This window comes from Dendropsophus ebraccatus, chromosome 6 (genome assembly GCF_027789765.1).
Source record: "Dendropsophus ebraccatus isolate aDenEbr1 chromosome 6, aDenEbr1.pat, whole genome shotgun sequence".
Taxonomy (NCBI): Eukaryota; Metazoa; Chordata; class Amphibia; order Anura; family Hylidae; genus Dendropsophus; species Dendropsophus ebraccatus.
This window is the reverse complement of record NC_091459.1, coordinates 127227039-127248449: the sequence shown is the minus strand read 5'-3', so window position 1 is coordinate 127248449 and position 21411 is coordinate 127227039. Positions and strand designations below refer to the sequence as shown.

General features: G+C 41.2%; 1 protein-coding gene across 2 annotated transcripts; it reads left to right on the top strand.

Annotated features, from left to right (window-relative positions):
- Nucleotides 1-237: 237 nt before the first annotated feature.
- Nucleotides 238-15201, top strand: LOC138796029 (cytochrome P450 2K1-like). Of its 2 annotated transcripts, none has more exons than XM_069975904.1 (10): nt 238-383; nt 3448-3643; nt 4714-4876; nt 6112-6261; nt 6668-6828; nt 7968-8144; nt 9177-9318; nt 11889-12073; nt 12158-12299; nt 14765-15201. In XM_069975904.1, exons 2-10 carry the CDS (start codon nt 3461-3463, stop codon nt 14941-14943), a joined length of 1482 nt encoding a protein of 493 aa, XP_069832005.1. In that variant the 5' UTR covers nt 238-383; nt 3448-3460; the 3' UTR covers nt 14944-15201. The 2 variants fall into 2 exon arrangements, with proteins under 2 accessions (XP_069832005.1, XP_069832006.1); XM_069975905.1 differs by having other exon boundaries at nt 238-387.
- The last annotated feature ends 6210 nt before the right edge of the window (nt 15202-21411 follow it).

Genomic DNA, 21411 nt, shown 5'->3' with positions numbered 1-21411 from the left:
AGGAGGAAAAAACGAAAAGCGCAAAAACAAAATTTGGCCTGGTCTTCAAAGGGTTAAAGTCTCCTATCAATTGTACAATATTTCCCAATAAACATTACATCACACACAGAAAGTTTTAGTCCCTCAAGCTGCTACTTCCTGCCAAATTTCTGTCCTGACTCAGCAGGTTTCTATAGTCTAGTAGTAAATGACGGCTTTAGGCTTCTAGTATAAGCTGCTCAATGTGACCGGAGGGAGGTGGGCGGGGCTTGTTTGTACACGTCTTGCTTTACATTCTTTGTGCTGCCGAGGAACAGAAGGACAAGTACTGAAGAATTGCTGGGTTGTTCTACTCAGAATTGTCTGGCTCACAATTGTCACTCAGCTGTAGCTGTTGAATAACAGTAGGTATACTATACGTATATAGCTTATCAAAGTGTATCTAACTGTCCATGTGTATATAGTCATTATGTATTATAAAGGGAATAAAGTAGTGACGGACGCACTGATATCTGTCTTTGTGTGCATATGCTGGAGTTGTAATAGCCGTTGCACAATGCCAGTGTTGTGAACGTGGAGTCCTCCCTATTCATGAGCTGGAGACTCTTCTCGTCACTATAACTAAAAACTCCAAGGGGGAGATTTAACAAACATGGTGTAAAGTGAAACTGGCTCAGTTGCCCCTAGCAACCAATCAGATTCCACCTTTTATTCCTCACAGACTCTTTGGAAAATGAAAGGTGGAATCTGGTTGGTTGCTAGGGGCAACTGGGCCAGTTTCACTTTACAGCATGTTTGATAAATCTCCCCCCAAGTTCACAAAACTAACATCGTTTTCTAATAAATTAGAATATTGGGCATTACCTAGACACCGTACAGGGTTATTATCCACATTATACCCAGTCACAGTATGAGTCTCATGTACTGTGGTCTTGTTAAGCCGAGGTACTGTATGGTAGTTGTATCCAGTCTCAGCATGGGGGTATCATACATTCACTGTATAGTGGGGTTATCATTAAAGATGAGCAAATTTATTTGAAATTGATCAAATTTGTTTCAGGAAGAAAAAAATACTATTTATTTATTTATTAGGTGGGTATGGTTGCTTCAGGTAAATTAAGCACAGTACACATACAAGTGTTTTAGAAAGTGTTGTATATTGTAGAGGTATTATGCCATGTACTTGTAATATTTCGGGTATTTAATGCTCTCATGGTTAGTTATATGGGGGGGGGTGCTTGGTTAACACCATACTTTATATACTTTATATAGTTTGGTGTCTGATTGTTATTTCTTTTTGTGTGTGTGTGTGTGTGTGTGTTTTTAGATGTCTTACATGTATTGGTTGTGTATAAAAAAGGGTTTGATTTTTTTACGTACAGTTTTGGGCTATGTTCACACTTCGTGAAAGTACTTTGTGCGGAGGGAAACATGACCTATTGTTCTATGGGATCCCGGCCGGAGCGTATACACATCGTATACGCTTTGGCCTGGATCCCTTGCGGCGCCGCAAAGAACTGACATGTCAGTTTTCTGCAGCCGCAATTCAGTGAATAGCGGCCGTAGGAAACCCTGTCAGTTCACACAATGAAGCGAGTGGCTCCGGCTGCTTGCTTTATTATGTCCTATGGGGAGTTCTGATGCGGGTACATTCCCTTTAAAACATCCCAATTGGGAAGCAACCAAGTGCAGCTGATAAACAATCAGCCTGTGTAAAAGAGCCCTTTGTCTAACCCTATCAGGATCATATGCAATGTCAATGCTATGCCCAATACCCAGACATAATAGTGTAATGCAGGAGAGTGTCCAAGAAGGGTCACAGGAACCACGAGAAACCCCAGAGGAGGGTCAACACAGGTAAACGTCCAGGATGTCAGCACAGTCACAATTAAACCATCGCACGGTGGTGTGACTCAGTATTCTGTTTATTGCAACGCGTTTCGGTCTGTATATTGAGTCACAGACTTTTATCAATCATGAGGAAATGTACACATCACCGGTCATTTAAAGGGAATACCAAACAATGGAGGATGCAAATGACAGATGATTTCTGGGTCAATGACCCTGGAAATGAAAATGAACAAAGTGTATAAACAATAAAAAATGCTTATAAAGTGCGTATATATAGTAAAGTGCCAAGTGCTTGCACTGAATAAATACATAAATAGATCAGTTTATAAAATACAAAGTGAAAGCATATAACGTAGTAGAAAGTACATGTGTGAGTGATGGCCGCAGGGTCCTGGTCCCAGTGTATTCACATCTGTCGGGTGTCCAGGGTGCCATACGTATCAGGCAAAACTCAGTTCATAACGAGCAAAAGGCATGTGGGGTGAAGGTAGATTGAAGCGCGCTGCAATAAACAGAATACTAAGTCACGCCACCGTGAGATGGTTTGATTGTGACTGTGCCGACATCCTGGACGTTTACCTGCGCTGACCCTCCTCCAGGGTTTCTCGCTGGTCCTGTGACCCTTCTGGCACACTCTCCTGCATCTCTACACCCACCGCTGGTGGTTGGTTACCCGAGTGATAGCTGCGGGTTATGGTCCAAGTGACATCATACGCCTACAGTAGAGTTGTGCCTGTATCCTGAACAACTCAAGATGAGTGCTTCTATCTACTTTTTGATGAGACACACCAATCCACTACAGTGGTGCCTTGGATTACGAGCATAATTCGTTCCGGGACAGTGCTTGTAATCCAAATCCACTCTTAAACCAAAGCAAATTTCCCCATAAAAAATCACTGATATACAGACAATTGGTTCCACCATCCAAAAATAATAATTTATTATTCTGAATAACATGTAGATCAAACAAAGATTCAGAAACAGCAGAATATGTGATATTATAAGTTATTGTACAGTAATGGAGAGGATGGTAGATACAAGGGCGGACAGAGACTGCAGAGAGCATGAAGGAATGAGCAGGACAGATGTGGGCATATACATGCAGCACTCTCTGTCCGGGGAGAGAGGGGTTACAGCTATGGAGAGATTACCTCCACAGTCCTGTCCCCTGATGTTAGTCCCAGCCTGAAGTGGATCTGCCATGATTTGGAAGGTGAGGGAGACTTCCTGGGTCAGAGTACAGTGCTGTAGACCCCGCTATGCAGACTATGCCCCTCCTCCACTCCTGCTCGCACTCAGTACAGGGAACTCTTAAACCAAGTCACAATTTTAAAAATCTGTGAGCTCTTAAACCAAGTTACTCTTAATCCAAGGTACCACTGTATTTTATTGCACTGGGAGGCGCCCCTCTTTTGCTTGATGTCATAGTACCACAGTGATATCCAGCCAAGCTACTGTCCAACTATAACCATGCCAAAAATGTAAAGTCCTAGTAGAGCCTGCAATGCAGTGCACAGTACCTATATATCAATAGGTATAAAAATAGATAAATTATTTAATATATAATAGTCAATTATCCCATAATAGACTAGTCATCCATTTTTCTTTCCTCTCTAGTTTTTTAGAAGACATGTTTGCAATGGACCCCATCACAATTCTTCTGTCGGTTATCGTCTTCCTATTTCTGATCATGTCTTTTAAGAAATGGAACCAAGACGTTTATAAAAATTTCCCCCCTGGACCAAAACCCTTACCCATCATTGGGAATATCCTCAAGATCGACATGTCGAAGCCTTATAGGTCTTTTGTAGAGGTAATGTGCAACTTTTATTCCTATGGCAATTTAACCATCTCGGCGGTGAAAAAAATAATACAAGGAGTTTTGGAATAGTTAAAAGGGAACTCTACATAGGGAAAACTTTTTTTTCTATTAAAAGTACATTAAAAGTTACATAGATTACAGATGATCGAACATCGAAAAAATAGGTTCTATAGAACTTGAACTTTGTTGCACCTTCCACATTTGATTCCTGATGCCTTCCCGGTCTCTAGGGAAGGAGGAGACAGCCCGGGTACCGCCTGGAATTCCGTGATTCAGCCTATTACCTAGCCAGAATCCCAGAATTCCAGGCCGTACCCGGGCTGTCTCCTCCTCCTCCTTCTCCATGGACCGGGAAGGCATCAGGAATCAAATGCGGAAGGTTCAACAAGGTTTGAGTTCTATAGAACCTAAGATTTTTCGATGTTTGATCATCTTTAATATAGATGTGTCTATATAATGTATTCTCGTATCTGTGCGGTTCTGCCACTTTGGTAGTTGATAGAAATCCAGGAAGTGAAGTAAACTGGCCTCTGTGCCAATTCCCATTGTCTCCTGCTCCCACTGCTCTCCCACCTTAGGAGACAAATCTTCCATGCTTCTGTCTCACATTGTGTGTGTTTGCTGAGGACAGGCTGATGATGCAGACAGGTGGCACAGGTGGCAGGGCATGATGTCCCAGGAGGCTTGGCTGGATCCCCCAATCCCCTGAGTGATTCACTATCTCTGACCAGCCCCTCTAGCTTACACCTGAGTAGGCAAGGAGTGACAGACGCAGCTGCTGCAACTTCACTGACTGAGCCTGAGATGTAGATTTTTCAGACTCTGTTACTTTAAAGATAGACTTGTACTTGAGGTGAGAGATCAAAGAGTGCAAGACTCTGCAGCACAGGCCCCAGGGGTGCATGGCCGGTAAGAACCCACCTTCAGACTTCTGCTCAGGACTGGGCAGGTTTCAGCGAGGTGCACAGGCCTGTGGCAACCTCAATGTCATTGCTCCATCTATGGCCTTAGCCACACTTATTTCTACTTGCCTATTTATATGACTCTTTTTGTTTTCGCAGATATCTAAGGAGTACGGCACAGTCTTCAGTGTCAAGTTAGGACCGGCAAAAGTAGTTGTCCTATGTGGTCTTGAAACCATTAAAGACGCTCTCGTCAACCATGTTGATGACTTTTTGGACAGACCAAAAGCAAGAGTGTTTTCTAGAGCAATAAATGATCATGGTAAAGGGAACGTATTGCCTTGATTTCAGTTTACTGCTTTGAGCCAAATAATGAAACATGTTTTTTGGGCGAATTCCCCAAAAGTAAAATCGACGGAATTCCGTGGTGGATCTTTCCATCGCGGAATACCGCCTGTCTCAGTATCCCACAGTGTCTGTATGGGAGAGCTCACATGCCTCTGCGGGACTGTGTGACACCGAGGCAGGTGGAAATCCGCCGGTTTTACTCAGTGTGAAAATACCCTTTTCTCTAATCTGTTTATATTTTCAAATTGTACTTTTTTCTTTTTAATTTCCTTGTACATTGTTAGGGGGCTGCCATTTTGCCTGAGCTGTTATTAACAGTTTGTTGTTATATGCTTTACAACAAGTTTCATGGACATAGAGGGCAATAGACAGGAGCTGCCTGTGAATATCCATTCTTTAAAGGTGTACTCCGGCAGAGTATCAGCTGCTGTTTGACCTGCTCTGACATAGTACTCTCTGCTGCCACCTCTGTCCATGTTAGGAACTGCCCATAGCAGGAGCAAATCCCCATAGAAAACCTTTCCTGATATGGACAGCTCCTGACATGGACAGAGGTGGCAGAACTGTGCACTGTGTCAGACTGGAAAGAATACACCATTTCCTACAAGACATACCACAGCTGATAAGTACTGGAGGACTTGAGATTTTAAAATTGAAATAAATTACAAATCTGTAAAACTTTCTAAAATCAGTTGATTTGAAAGAAAAAAAATGTTTTCACCAGAGCACCCCTTTTAGGCAAACCTAGCAAAAAGAATAATAAGCTGTACTCACCTATAGTTAGAAGTTAGATAGATATCTTGTAAAAATGTTCTTATAATGGAAAAATATTTTACATAAAGGAGACAATGACAGCAGTAATAAAGATCTGCATTAAAGAATTGCAACCTCCCTTTTATTATGAAAGGCAAAAATGGCTCTATAATGTAAAGCTCCTCCATGGTCAAAATGGCAGTGTGTTATTTCTTGCAGTGTCTACCTTTGACCTGCAAGAAGCACTTTTATGCTACCATTGTACACTATGCTAGTAGACAGCTATGATGAATTGCAGACGTGAAGGATAAACATGATATTTCCTAATGTTATTTGCACATCTGCATAAAAAAAAATTAAGGACCCCAAAGGGCGGAGCTTATGCAAATGTACCCCCCCCCCCCCCGCGCTGAATAAAAAAGAAAGCTTACATTTATATGCATCCGTTGCATTCAGGCATCATCCTGGCAAATGGAAGTAATTGGAAAGTGATGAGAAGATTCACTCTGTCTACTCTACGAGATTACGGGATGGGGAAAAAGAGTATAGAGAACAAGATCAGCGAGGAGGCCGAGTCTCTGGTTCAGAAATTTAGATCTTATAAAGGTGAGAGATTCCTCAGTAAATGACAAATTTGATTACAAAATTAAAACCAATCACTTCCCTGATGGAGTGTGACCTGGCCCCTGTGCCTACAGCTGCTGGGCACAACTCTCCGACTGTGCCCAGCAGTCTACGATGGGGCAGCAAGTATATTTAATGCTTGGTTCCGGTGCCCAGTAACTAGGCATAGGGGTGGGTGATAGAGCAGCAGCAGTATGTAGTGACACTGCCTCCACCCTCTTCCCAGCCACTCACACATGATGGGCACTGGGCGCTGGGAACTTAATGCAAAGCCCAGAGCAAAAGTTGCCAATCACCTCGGGGAGATGATTGGTTACACTTTAACTACTTAGGCTACATTTACACATCCGTTGTTCTGTCCGCAATTGCAATTTCCTTTGACTTTCAGGAAAACCTTTCGACAACTTAAAAACTGTGAACTCTGCCGTAGCCAATATCATTGTGGCCATACTGCTCAGCCGGAGATTCGACTATGAAGATCCGACCATCCTGAAACTTGTGAGCTTAATCAATGAAAATATACGACTTTTCGGGAGCCCCCTGGTCAGGGTAAGAGTTACACAATTACTCACTTACTAGAGGATAAACATTTTAAATAGTTTTCAAGATTAATAAATGTCATAATCACTAAAAAGCGGAAGAAGTAGGGTGGCTTCTCATATGGCTGGGAAGGTGGGAGGGGTCGAAAAGTTGGTGTGGGGGGGGAGTTAACAGCTCCGGCCAGGGGCCCATTATACGCTTAAGAGTCTGAGGTTGCACTACTGAAAGATTCCATAGCTACATGTCTTCAGATGCATTGTTATTAGGAAGATGTATGGAACAAACACATTTATTTTCAACTCCTTTGATGAGACTACCCCTTTTGGTTTGTTGCTGTAGTGGAGTATAATGGTTCAATGCCAGTGTATCTTCTGTCACCACCAGCAAATTACTGATCCATGGATCCTCAGCAGCCAGGAAAGCTTGTAAGAGATGACTGGTGGTCCATGTAACACTTGGTGTTTTTGAGTCTACCAGAGAAGACTATCACACATTGTGAGAGTCCTAAGTTCTGCCCCCCCCCCCCTTTACAATGTTTGTACTCCATAAAAAGGCAACTAGACTAGCCATTAGGAGAAAACCCCATAAATCTACATAAATTAAAATTTGTCCTAAAGGCCACACCTTTATTCAGACTAGATTTTGTGACAGATTTTTAGGTTCATCAGATATAATACTTCATATTCTGGCCAGATCTCTTAAGAGGACTACCCTTCCAAAGTGCTTAATTTCTGTTGGAGAAAAATAAAAACATCAGGGGGGAGATTTATCAAACATGGTGTAAAGTGAAACTGGCTCAGTTGCCCCTAACAACCAATCAGATTCCACCTTTCATTTTCCAAAGAGTCTATGAGGAATGAAAGGTGGAATCTGATTGGTTGCTAAGGGCAACTGAGCCAGTTTTGCTTTACACCAGTTTGATAAATCTCCCCCATAAGTCTTGATGAGGAGTAGAAAACCATACATAACATATAATACTACATTTATTTTATACTATACTTTCTATGTGTAAATTATTTATATACACATTTTATTTCTACGTGATCATTTACAAAACTTAAAAAAAAAAACTAAATTGATAAATTTTGTTGGCAAATTCATATTTCTTACACTTGCCTGTAATATGTTATACTATATTCATTTTAAAGCTGTATGCCACTTTCCCATTGCTCGTTTACTTGCTCCCGGGAACTTATAAGAAAATTTTTGCAAATATTGAGGAGTTTCGTGGTTTTTTAAAAGCAACATTTACAAAACAGAGAAAAGAACTGGATGTGAATGATCAGCGGAACCTGATTGATGCCTTCCTGGTCAAACAGCAAGAGGTACGATACATATTGTCATAGCTAGTTACAGTAAATCCATAACATCTTGCTGTTATGCAGCTATATAAGTTGTAACTATTTATAGGTCTCTGCAATACCTATTGCAAAACTATCACTTTGTTATTGCTGAGCTTAAATGGATACTGAGAAAAAAAACAAAGACAAAGTGTAACAGCAACCTCCAGGTGCAAGTGCTCATCGTATATACTCCCCCTGATGTACACACAATAAAAACCTGCTCTGTAGATATATAAAAAAATGTAATATCTACAGAGCAGTTTTTTTTATTGTGTATACACCAGGGGGAGTATATATGGTAAGCAGCAAGCACTTGCACCTGAAGGTTGCTGTTGCACTTTTTTTTTTCTGTACTGAAGCCAATAATGTAGGCCCCATTCACATTACTAATGCTCACCTTTGCACCATTGTGAATTTAAAAAAACAAACAAACCCTTTTTCCTGTCTCTATACAGAGAGACAAACCCGCATTTCACCTCTGCACAGGTGATGCAATGAGAAACATCATCAAGCACAACTGTGTGAAAAGCCAATGGATTTTGCCCCATCACAGCTTCACACAGTATACAGTTGAAAACGGAGCTTGGAAATCCAGGGAATCTGAGCAAATGCCCTGGATTCCTGGTGGTAGCATGGCCTCATGTTGTCCCAGCCCTTACGTAAGCCTGGTACCCCAGAGAACCTAGGGGCTCTCCTTGAGGATGGGAGGCCTAGATAATAGTTCAGATGGGAGCCCTGGGTAATTGTTTACACCCTAAACACCACCACCACGACCACCACCCACACACACACCAATGCTGTCTCTGAATATACCAGCCCTTAATTTGAAAATTGAACAATTATAGGTTGACTTTTATGAAACAAAAATGTACTCAGTGCTGTTGTTATTGTATAAGCTGCTACAATATGTGGGTGGGGGACAAAGTATCTACCAAGGCAACAATATGTACAGGAATTCAGGTGGTATACAGGAAGGACTAATAGCAGGAAGAGTAATACTTTATTGTTTTAAAGGGAACACCAGAGTCCACTCAGTATTACCACGATGACAACCTGATCGCTCTGGTAGATAACTTGTTTGTTGCCGGAATGGAGACCACGTCAACCACATTGAGATGGGGACTTCTTCTCATGATGAAATATCCAGAGATTCAAGGTATGTGAGGAAACTTGAACATTGGTATATTAACTCCTTCCGAAATGAGGGCATAACTGTACGTCCTCATGCGAGTGGGGGAGTTCAGAGGGGGGCCAATTGGCGTCCCCGCTCAGAACTGCCGCGATCCCAGGAGCCGCTTGTAGCCCGGGACTGTGGCAATTCGCGAGCATGGTCCGATGGCCATGCCCACTAATTAGCCTTTTAAATGCAGCTGTCAAAGCTGACAGCTGCATTTAAAATGCTCATTTTCCTCTTCCCTGGTGTCTAGTGGGGGGGGGGGGGGTCGCCCTCATCTGACCTGCACCTCATCTGAGGTGCAGCAGCCAAAAGCAATAGAGTGCCTATCTCATGGATCTATGCAGTGTATCTATACTGCATAGATCTCTATGAGAAATCAGAGCAGGCATAATAGAAGTCTTCTATGTGTGTAAAAAAGTAAATAAATGTTTTTTTATTAATAAAAAATCCCCTCCCCTAATAAAAGTTTGAATCATCCCCCATTCCCCATTTTATAAATAAAAATGAAAAAATAAATAAACAAACATAATTGGTATCACCGCACGCGTAATCACCTGAGCTATTAAGTTATCATATTCAAGATCTCCCAAGGTAAATAGCACAAGCGGAAAAAAATTACAAAGTGCAAAATTGTGCATTTTTGGTAGCATCAAATCCAGAAAAATTGTAATAAAAAGCGATCAAAAAGTCACATATGCGCAATCAAGGTACCGATAGAAAGTACACATCATGGCACAAAAAATTAAACCTCACACAGCCCCATAGACCAAAGGATAAAAGCGATAAAATGATACATTAATTAAAAAGGGTTTTAATTTTTTAAAAGACATCAAATAAAATAAAAGTTATACATATTGTTGTAATTGTAACAACGTGAGGAACATGCATAACAAGTCAGTGTTACCCCAGGGAGAATGGCGTAAATACAAATACCCAAATTTAAAAAAAAATGTTGTTTTTTTTTTTTGTTTTGTTTTTTCAATTTCATCACACATTTAATTTTTGGTTTTGGTTTCGCAGTGTACTTTATGCAAAAAATAACCCTACCATTTCAAATTACAATTAGTGTCACAAAAAATAAGGGCTCGTGTGGGTCTATAAGTAAAAAAATTGTAAGCGCTATGGCCTTTTAAACACGAGAAGGAAAAAACAAAAGCGCAAAAAAATGAAAAAATTAGTCCGGTCCTGAAGGGGTTAAAGTACATATGTAAGAAATTATGTGCTTTGTGTGCTGGTGCAGTGACAGCGGGGCTACATACTATATTTGGTGTAAGTAGTGTGAATACCCCCAGGGTATTCACTGTATACTGCTTACTCTGATGGTTCATGTGGTATTCTTGATGATGAGGTGCAGGGTTAAGACAAATACTGCACCAGGCCGGGCTTAACGCTCTGAAAGGTCTTAGTATACTGGAAGAGGCCCTTGTACAGCTTATCCCCAAAGTTTCTTCTTTCTCTCTGCTTACAAACTTGGGTCAGGGTATGAGACATATGTGGTTCTCTGAAGCAGTCAACTTAGCCCCAGGTTATCTTTGATTTTGGCCTTGCACATCTAGTTAGTGGGATGCCACTATAGACTTAATTAGCTTTTGTGTTTTTTCGTGCAAGGAAAGGTCCAAAAACCATGGTTTCCCAGACTCCCTAGGGCTGTATCCAATGTCTCCAACCACCAGTACACAATTGCCAAATGATAATACTCGAGCATGCTTGAGTTGTGCTCATCTCTTATGGATCCCGGCCGGAGCGCATACGATGTGTGTACACACCGGCCAGGATGCCATTGAAAATAAGGCATTGTTCCACACCGCAAAACTACGGCCGTAGTTCTGTGGCGAGAACTATGGCCGTAGTTTTACGTAGTGTGAACATAGCCTAAAGGTGAAGAGGGACATTTATTAAGGCTTAAAGAGTTATTCCAGGAAAAACTCACTTTTCTCCTATCCACAGATTCACAGAGATTATCAAAGCTTAAAACACAGCTGCTATCTTCCAGAAACCGCAGCTTTCCTGTCCTCCGTTTGGACGTAGACTTTGGAGCTCACTTCCATTAAAGTAAATAGAGCTGAATTGTAATACTGCACACAACCTGAGGACAGGGCTGGGGACATTTTTTTCTATGCATTTGTTTCCTCCTTAGGAATTTTCTGCTAAGACTACCTCGCTGTATAATGCTGCGTTTACACGAAACGATAATTGGCCCGAACGTACGATTAACAGTGTCAGAGTAACAGTTTTTTTTTTCATAACGAGACGGTACAATATATCGTACGGAAATTTTTTTTGTGATTGTTTTGCGATCGCTTAAACCTATCTCACACATTGGTTAAATTGGCGAACGACTGTTCACACGGAACGATCTGCGATCAACGTAGATTTGAGAACATGTTCAAAGATCAAAATGAAGATTTCTCGCTCGTCGTTTGATCGTTCACTGCTTTTACACGTACGATTATTGTTCGAATTCGATCATTAGCGCGCAAATTTGCACGATAATCGTTACGTGTAAACGCAGCATAACAATCATCAACTAATTTTCTTTTCTCTTACAGAAAAAGTCCAGAGCGAAATTGAGAAAGTGATTGGATCATCTCCACCCCAGATAGAACACAGAAAACAACTGCCATATACAGATGCCGTCATTCATGAAGTTCAGAGGTTTGGCGATATTGCCCCGGCTAGTGTCGCACATGTAGCTTCTCGTGATGTCACATTTAGGGGTTACTTTATACCAAAGGTGCGGAACTTGTCTCTAATGTGTTCGCAGGGATATCTTAAGTATACATACTGACATTGTTGTTTCTTTACTTCTATTGTTCAGGGAACAACCGTCATCCCATTGCTGCACTCTGCTCTGAAAGATAAAGCTTACTTCAAGAAGCCTGAAGAGTTTTATCCAGAACACTTTCTTGACTCGGATGGAAATTTTAACAAGAATGAAGCCTTCATCCCCTTCTCCTTGGGTATTTTCAGAAATAAAAAAAAACAAGCTCCTATAAAAGGAATTCAGTGTACTATGTCCTTTATATAATATTATTGCCCTCCCAGATGACAGACAGGCCTCCACAGACACTGTAACTGCAACATCCGCTTACCCTATAGATTTTGCACAGGTCAGATATAGGTTCTGCAGGACCATTTATTATATGTTAGTAAAGACAGAGCACATAATAATTGCATCTACTGACTCCAGGTGATAGATTTTCACCTTCAGCCATTCCCAATATCTATGGCAACATAAAAAATTCAGGCCCCAGACCCAAATTAATTCACATCCCAGATCAGACTCCAAAAGTAATTCATACAACAAACTAACAAGAATCGAGATCAAACTTCCCAAAAATTCTACGGACCAAGTCAATAAAGTCAGACACTAGACCCATAAATAAATGTAAACCCCCAACCCCTAAATGTATTTAATGCCCAGAACAGACCTGTAAAATTTTGACCCTCTGACTCTGTATGCATACAGGACTCACCAGACCCCCACCTTAACCCCTTTAGCACTGGGCTAATTTTCATTTTTGCATTTTCGTTTTTTTTTCTCCTCGTGTTTGCAAGGCCATAGCGCTTGCATTTTTTCACCTACAGACTCACATGAGACCTTATTTTTTGCGACACTAATTGTACTTTACAATGACAGCGTTAATTGTTTCATAAAGTATGCTGTGAAACCAGAAAAAAATATATGTGCGGAGAAATTGAAAAAAAAAAAAGGAATTTGTTTCTATTTTGGGGGGTTTCATGTTTACACCATTCGCCCTATGGTAAAACTGACATACATGGCTATATATGTTCCTTAAGTCAGTACAATTACAACAATATGTTGTAATAGAGATCACTGCAGTATACTTAATACAGCAATGATCGATCAGATCATGGCTTTATTACTCAGGTCTGCTGCCGGCCAGATAGATGGCTTGCCGAGCCGGAATCAGTGTCTGTGCGACGCTGAGCCCCGGCTCATTAAGGAGAAGGGATCTCCCCTCCACGATCGCATTGCGCGCGGGGGTGGGGGGGGGTGGGGAGAGATCCCCCAACTAGACACCAGGGATAGGGGGAAACAATATATTTAAATGCAGCTGTCAATTTTGACACACAGCACCCGGGATCGCGGTAGTTCAGAATGCCCCCACCTGCATCAGGACGTACAGTAACGTGCTGATGTGGAAAGGGGTTAAATGGGCACTGTTAGTTTTTTTAAAAGACATTTTGTAAAGAGGTGTCAAGAGTTTTCAAGTGTACGCTAAGTGTGGTCTCTCGCAGCACTGTGCCGCATGACAGCAAGGGCTGTGCAGATGTGGTTAGCGATGTCTGCGCAACCCTTGCCTTGAGTGTAAAATAATAAACTTTGTACATTACCTGTCCATGCTCCCCTTTGATCTTCTCACTACTTTCCTCTGTGCACAGCCACCGGCAGCGCTACTGAGCTGGTCTCTGAAGTGACAGGCTGCTCAGCCAATCACTGTCTGAGACGGGACAGCTCCATGGCCAGCAATTGGCTAAGCAGCCTGTGCCTTCAGAGACCAGCTCAGTAGTGCCAGCAGTGGCTGTGGGCAGAGGCAAGAAGCCAGAAGAACACTGGGAAGTGTGAAAGTATAATTTTTTTTTTTTTTACACATTCATCAGCCGCTGGTCATGCATCACTATTACATGTAGCAATGTGCGCCTTGTGGCCGATGATTTTTTAGGCAGGATTAAACAACACGATCAGCCAATGATCATTTCATCAGCCGATCACTGTCTTTATTACATGGAGCAAGAGATTGCCTTGGTCACATGCACAGTGAGTAGGGAGAGACCCCCTCACCCCTTCATACATCTGCTCCTCTTCTCTGAACCTTCTTGTAATTTTTCTCCCTGTGGCCATTACATCAGTAAACCAACAGGAAAAGTCCAACTCTTTGTGAAGTGAACCAATAACATTAACAGCAAGAATCTATTCAAATACACAAACCTCCTGTTATCGGAGAGCTCTACTTGCTTCTGTGGAGACTTTTATTGATAGCATCTTATGGGTATGATCGAACAGTGGAAAATCTTAGGTTCTATAGAACTCGAACCTTGTGGAACCTTCCGCATTTGATTCCCAATGCCTTTCCGGTCCATGGGGAAGGAGGAGCAGCTCGGGTACCGTCTGGAAATCCAGAATACAGCCTATTACCTAGGCTGAATCCCGGAATTCCAGGCAGTACCTGGGCTGTCTTCTCCTTCCTCATGGACCAGGAAGGCATCAGGAATCAAATGCGGAAGGTTCCACAAGGTTCGAGTTCTATAGAACCTAAGATTTTCCACTGTTCGATCATCTCTGCTTATGGGTAAAAATCTTTGACCGTGTGATAGGCACCCAAGTACATGATGTCATAGCCCACATAGATGGCATATAGGCAAGTCATTTTGCTTTTATTTTTTCATTTTGTTCTTTTAGGTAAGAGAAGCTGTGCTGGCGAGACCTTGGCTAAAATGGAGCTGTTCATATTCTTTACGACGTTGTTGCAGAACTTCACATTCCAGGCACCCGCTGGAGCCAAACTGGACCTTACCCCGGGAGTGGGCTCTACAAATGCCCCCAAACCATATGAAATCTGTGCTATCCCTCGAAGATAAGATGGGCTTTTGGTTAGATACAGATACACTGTAATATGCCTCATAGAGAGTCTGGAAGGAAGCAACGTGACATGGGAATTCTCTCTTTACTCTTCCTTTTACTCCTTGTGTCTGACTCCTTTTACTCCTTGTGTTTGACTCCTTCCGGCTCTGCACCAATTACAGTGTGTACCACTGTACTTTGTAATTTTAAAAATAATTTGTATATTATAATTAATTTGCTTTGTACAATGTAATAAAATATAAATTTTGAAAAAATTGAACAATCTTATTTGAAATCATTATCATCGGGATTGTCCTACCGCTATTGAAACCTGACTCAAGAGAAGCTACTCAAAGTTTTAATTTATAGCAAGGCTAAGAAAAAACGATTGAGTGCACCATTAGGTAACCAAATTTAATAGCAGAAAAAAGGAAGGTGAGCTCACATACTCACCAATGAAAGTGACATCTATTCACACATGCAAGACACTCAAGCAGCCATGAGATTCTGTAGCCAAGAGAAGCTGGGTAGTGGAAGTATCCAATTTGGTACTGAAGATCAGTAGTGTCCCCAGAGATAGATATGGAGCATCTGCAGCGTTATAGTGCCACAGACATCAATCGAATAAGAAAGTTGTAGGTAAACGGATTCTTTATTTTTAGTTTCAATGACAAAGTGTTTTGGGGGTTTTGGACCTCTTTTTCACGTACAAGAGACATCACAAAGCACAAAAGATTCTAAAGTTATAAATCCAATTTTACCACTAACATAAAGTAGAATATGTCACAAAAAAAAAACAATCTTGGAATCACAAGGATTGGTAAAAGCATTCCAAAGTTATTGATTCAGTGTGTCAGTGTCATTAAAAATTAAGTGTCACTGTCATTAAAATTTTTTTTGCAGAAATCAATAGTCTAGGCGATTTTAAGAAACATTGTAATTGGGTTTATTAGCCGAAAAATGCATGTTTATCATGAAAAAGCAGTTTGAAGCTCTCCCCCCTATCTTCATTGTTCTCATATGGAGAGAGGGAAATGAGACACCAAATCAGGACAACAAAGAGTCAATTTACAACTACATGACCCGTCTATCTCCTCTGAAAGTCAGCACTGACCTCTCTGACCTCTGAATACAGCTGTCACCCAGCTCCCTGCCTGTAATCCTTTGTTCTCCGCTCTCGCTGCCGACTCATGTCCCTCCTTCCTCCCCCCTCCCCTCTTTATAGAACAGACAGGGTTGTGTCTGATGCAACAAGTCACAATTTCCTGATATTTTACAGTGAATGGAAAAGAGGAGGGGGGGGGCTGGGAAAAGTCTTTTTAAATGCAGACAATGACATATTTAAACCCAATTACAAAGTCTCTTAAAATTGCCTGGACTATTGACAGTGACTCTTTAAAGTAACACATATTTGACAAATCTGGCTGTGTCCTCTAAGGGTTAAAATAACACAATCCCCCCCCCCCCCCCCCCCCAATAACTTTATATTTAGAGATTTAGAGGATAAGTACAATAATAGAATAAGGGGCAATGCTTACTTATAACTTGAGTCTGCAGGTTGTTTTTCCTCCTATTTCAGTGTGCAATATACTTCTAAAGCAAGTATGCCATAGTATTATTACACATTATTACACTCTTGTCCTCAGACGAGACTGACAGCCCACTCAGCCAATCACTGACTGACTAAACGTTAAGGCCAATGATTGGCTTAGCGGGCTGTCACTCTTAAGACAAGAGTCACAGCCCGCTAAGCCAATCGTTGGTCACAGTGCTGTCCTGTCTCAGTCAGTAATTGACTGAGTGGGCTGGAGGCAGCTGGAGACAACAGAGAGTCAGTGAAGTACACTGGGGGAGCGTGGACATACTATTTTTTGGTTCTTTTTTTTTAGATGTGTGGCCAACATCTTTATGGACTTATTCAAAATGTTTGGTTTCAGTACCGAACCATTTTTTTTTTTTTTTTTTGCATAGTTCAGAACAAATCTTGGTTCAGAAGATTTAGTTTGCTTTAATTAGGAGGAAGACAACAGTGATCTAGTCACGTTAACCCTTCCATATACAATCCACCCATAGTAATTGTACCAGAAACCAGCTCATTTGTGTGTTAAAACCATAGTAGTTTACTCTACAATAGACAGCTCTAAGTTAGCAGCTGTTTATCCTGGCTCAAAGAGGGTTGTCCCAACAAAGTGTTACAATGTCCAGCCTTGTTCTGTATATTGAGTAGCTGAGATCTGACTGTAATGGGACTCTAAAGGTGGCAATACACCTTCAATAATTGACGCCTGAACAATTGTTCTGCCATCAGTTATCTCTCCTGCTCACTACCTTTCCCGTGGAGGGAAGGGAGGGGTATAACGCCTGTGGCTTATCTCTCCTAGAATCAAGGGGCCGGGGTGGTGATTCTCCATCGATAAGGTGTATGGAACTTTTACTCTTCTATTTAAGTCTAACAATCTTATATTTAACTTCAGCCTCTAATTGCAATTTACCAGCACAGGAAAATGAAAACTTTAATATGTATATAAGACTCCCCCAGTTGTTTTTAATTGTAATAGTTATTATGTTTTGTTTATAATGAGTCAATTTCTCATGCTGTGTGTCTGCCAACCTCTTTGTTGTGAAAGTTCTTTACTGAGGGAAAGGTCGGTGTCTGTGAGAGAAGATTGTGCAATGGCAATAGAGTAAAGGTGAGCAAAGTCCCTACCTCTAGAGTAAAGGTGATGGGAGAATTACTATTAAGTTACTGTAAAAGGGATGAGAATTGAAATGTTTTCAATAAGGTGAAGAATGTATTTTAATATTTAGAAACACACGTTCCAAATGGGTATACGCAATAAATTGTCAGCAAGGGGTCTATTCCTTTACCCCAAATCCTTGTTAACCCAATACAAACTCCCTACTAAAAAAGCCTATAAAACATGTATTGTATACCAAAAGAGCGAAAACAAGGCTTTCAGATGAATATAAAAATTTTAATTTGCATATAACAAGTAAATTACATGTATCAATTAAAAACACAATAGCAAAAAAGAAAAGAATAAAATAGTGTCCTACAAACACACTGTTTATAATAATAGTTTATAAGGATTGGAAAAGTACCATATTCTCTAGAGTCAATGGAGCTATTATTTCTATTATTGCAAAGCAAGCCTCCCAGTTATGGGCTAAAAAGTGCAGAGTTAAATTTGGCCGCTATCTAAAAATACATAAAAATACAATTATAGCTGTTCACAATGACTCACCCATAGCAGTGTGGTAGTGCTTGACCCCTACGCACGTTTCGCGTGGCTACGCTTCCTCAGGGGGCGTGTCTATAGCCCTATCCTTTGTGCTTTATATACTATGTGTGATAATTACTTCCGGGGTATCGGCGCATGTCGTGGGAGGGCCGGAAATCGCGTCATATTCTCCCGGCACTCATCGCTGGAACGCACCTCCACGACGTGGAACGCACATGGACATGCGCACTGCGATCAAGAGGCCGGCCAGAACTGACGTCCTCACCCTGAATCCCAGGACATGCGCACAGCCGGAAGACGGGGACTTAGACTCAAAAAAACCCATTGCGGATTCACTTATCCTGGCGGGACCTGTTTGTATTAGATCAGGAGACGGGTAATGTGAATACAACCATTATAAGATATAAAGTGACAGTGTGCACAGTGTAAAAATTCATAACTATACAGTATATAAATTAATATTCTCAAATGTGAAGCAAATGAAGTGTAACAATCAAAAGGATACATTAATCAAAAAGTGCCATAGTAATTGCATAAATGTACAAAAAAGTGCATATAAATACATATATACCAGTGTAATAAAAATTATCCGTACACAACCAATTCATGTGATTATAAATACAAAAATACAAAAAATACATATGAAAATAAAGTGCATTGTGATCAATTTACATAATTGCATGTATTATACATCTCACATCCTCCCCGTAATTCACACTATTGCCCATCCCATAACAAGCAGTTTTCTCGATGTCTTGTAGATGTTATAGTTTTCCACATTACTTGTCCCTCATATCTTGCCGCTATGTGAGATCCCATATTAAGACTCGATCCCCATCATCAAATATTTCACTAAAAAACGTATAAACATAAAAGTAAAGTTATAAAAACCATACATACACAACACAAAAGATAAAATTAAAAACTGCAGGATAAACCTGATGATCACAAAAAAGGAGCAAAGCTCTGTTGTTCATTCAACCCTCTCGGGACTAACGTACCCAGTGTGGAAATCCACCGACATTCTTTTTGGGCAAGGATTTTTCTTACGTTACCACCTCTAATTCCTCCTTCCACTTTTTCTATACCCCTGACACGGAAAGTTTTTGGATCACAGTCATGATATAGTTTAAAGTGACGAGGGATCGTTGTCAATTGCATCCCATCCTCCACTTCTTTTGCAGCAACGATCCCTCTCACGTGCTCCCTCACTCTTATTTTCAATTCTCTAGATGTTAAACCAATATATATTTTCCCACAACCACATGTGGCATAGTAAACTACCATACGACTACTGCAGGAAATACATTCCCTAATCTTAAATTCCCTCAAACCATCCGCTGTTGTAAATGTACTTATTCTGTCTATGTTTTCACAGGCTTTACACCCCCCACATGGAAAACATCCACCCTTTACTTTCACATTTAAACCAAAAGGATTCGCTGGTCTTGGAGTATAATGACTCCTCACCAGCAAATCCTTGAGGTTTTTACCCCTTCTTGCTGTCATGAGTGGATTTTCAGATAATTTTCTCGCTAGGATGGGATCTGTTTGTAAAACAGCCCAATGTTTAGAAATAGCCTTCCGCATTTCTTCCCACTCAGAGTTGAATGTAGAGATAAATCTAATTCCATCATCACAAGTTTTCTCTTTTTTAGTTGTTTGTAATAGTTGTTGGCGTTGTGTGTTCCTAGCCCGTACATACCCAGAGTTTATAGTTTTTCGCCCATAACCTCTTTCCTTAAATCTCCTCTTTAAATCACTACACTGCTTCTCAAACCGTGTCTCTGAGGAGCAGATTCTCCTCATCCGTAAGAACTGTCCAGTTGGGACAGCCCTTACTGTAGATGGTACATGGGCAGAGGAGGCATGCAAAAGGGCATTCACAGACGTCGTCTTACGATAGACATCCGTCTCCAGATGTCCATCAGCTCCTCTCTCAATGAGTATGTCCAAGAATTCCATTTTTTGGGCACTCGCCTTATATGTCAATTTAATGTTGAATTCATTCGAATTCAATTGCACCATAAAATCTTTTAGCTGGGACTCCGACCCCTGCCAAATAAACAAAACGTCATCAATATACCTAAGCCAGCACTGCACATGGGGAGCGGCGCCCGAACCCCCGCATTGGAATACCAACCTCTCCCAGTACCCCAGAAAGAGGTTGGCATACGAAGGCGCGCACGCCGCCCCCATGGCAGTGCCCCGCTGCTGTAAATAAAAATTCTCACGAAAAACAAAAAAATTATGAGTAAGAATGAAATTAAGTAACTCCAAAATCAACCGGCAGGTGTCGGAGTCCCAGCTACTTGTGTTCAGAAAAAACTCTACTGCTCTCAAACCGTCACTATGGTCGATACACGTATATAGCGACTCTACATCCGCCGTGACTATTAGCATTTCAGTGTCCAGAAAGATCCCATCAACCCTTACCAGGGCGTCCGTCGTATCCTTTAAAAAAGATGGTAACGTTTCGACTAAAGGTTTTAAATAAAAATCAATAAATTTACAGACCGGATCACATAATCCGTCTATACCGGATACGATGGGACGCCCTGGAGGGTTGAGGGGATCCTTGTGGATCTTGGGAAGCAAATAAAAAGTGGGTACCTGTGGATATTCTCTAAATAGACCATCAAAAACTTTTTTAGGGATTATACCTTCATCTAATGCTTTTTGTAGGATTTTTAATAATTCCTCAGAATAAGCTGACAAAGGGTTTTCTCCGACTAATCAGTTTGATTTTTTCCCAGCGTTGAAGGATCTGCATCTTTTCTCCAGAAAATTACTCCTAATGAAACTCCACTCTAAAGGGGAAATCGGGTTAAGTGATATGGAAATTTTAGAAAGGGATGCGTTAAGAACTTTGGAAGACCTACTACAGGAACAAATGGGACAGGACCAAGGTAGGTTTCCTGCGACCATTGTTCCGAAATCCAAATCATTCCCGCCCCTGACAATTTGTCCTCAAATTCAGATCTTCACACGATTAGTGGAGAGTGAATTTAAAAAAATCTCGATGACACGGAGGAACGACAACCTTGCCCCCCTACAGCGCCGCGCCTTGGGAGAACTACAGACATTTGACGACGTGATCTTCAAGGCAGCGGACAAGGGGGGTAATGTTGTCGTATGGCCCTCAGATAAATATGAAAAGGAGGCCATGCGCCAACTGCGAGATAGAACAACATATAAAAAGTTAACATTTAACCCTTTGTCAGCTTATTCTGAGGAATTATT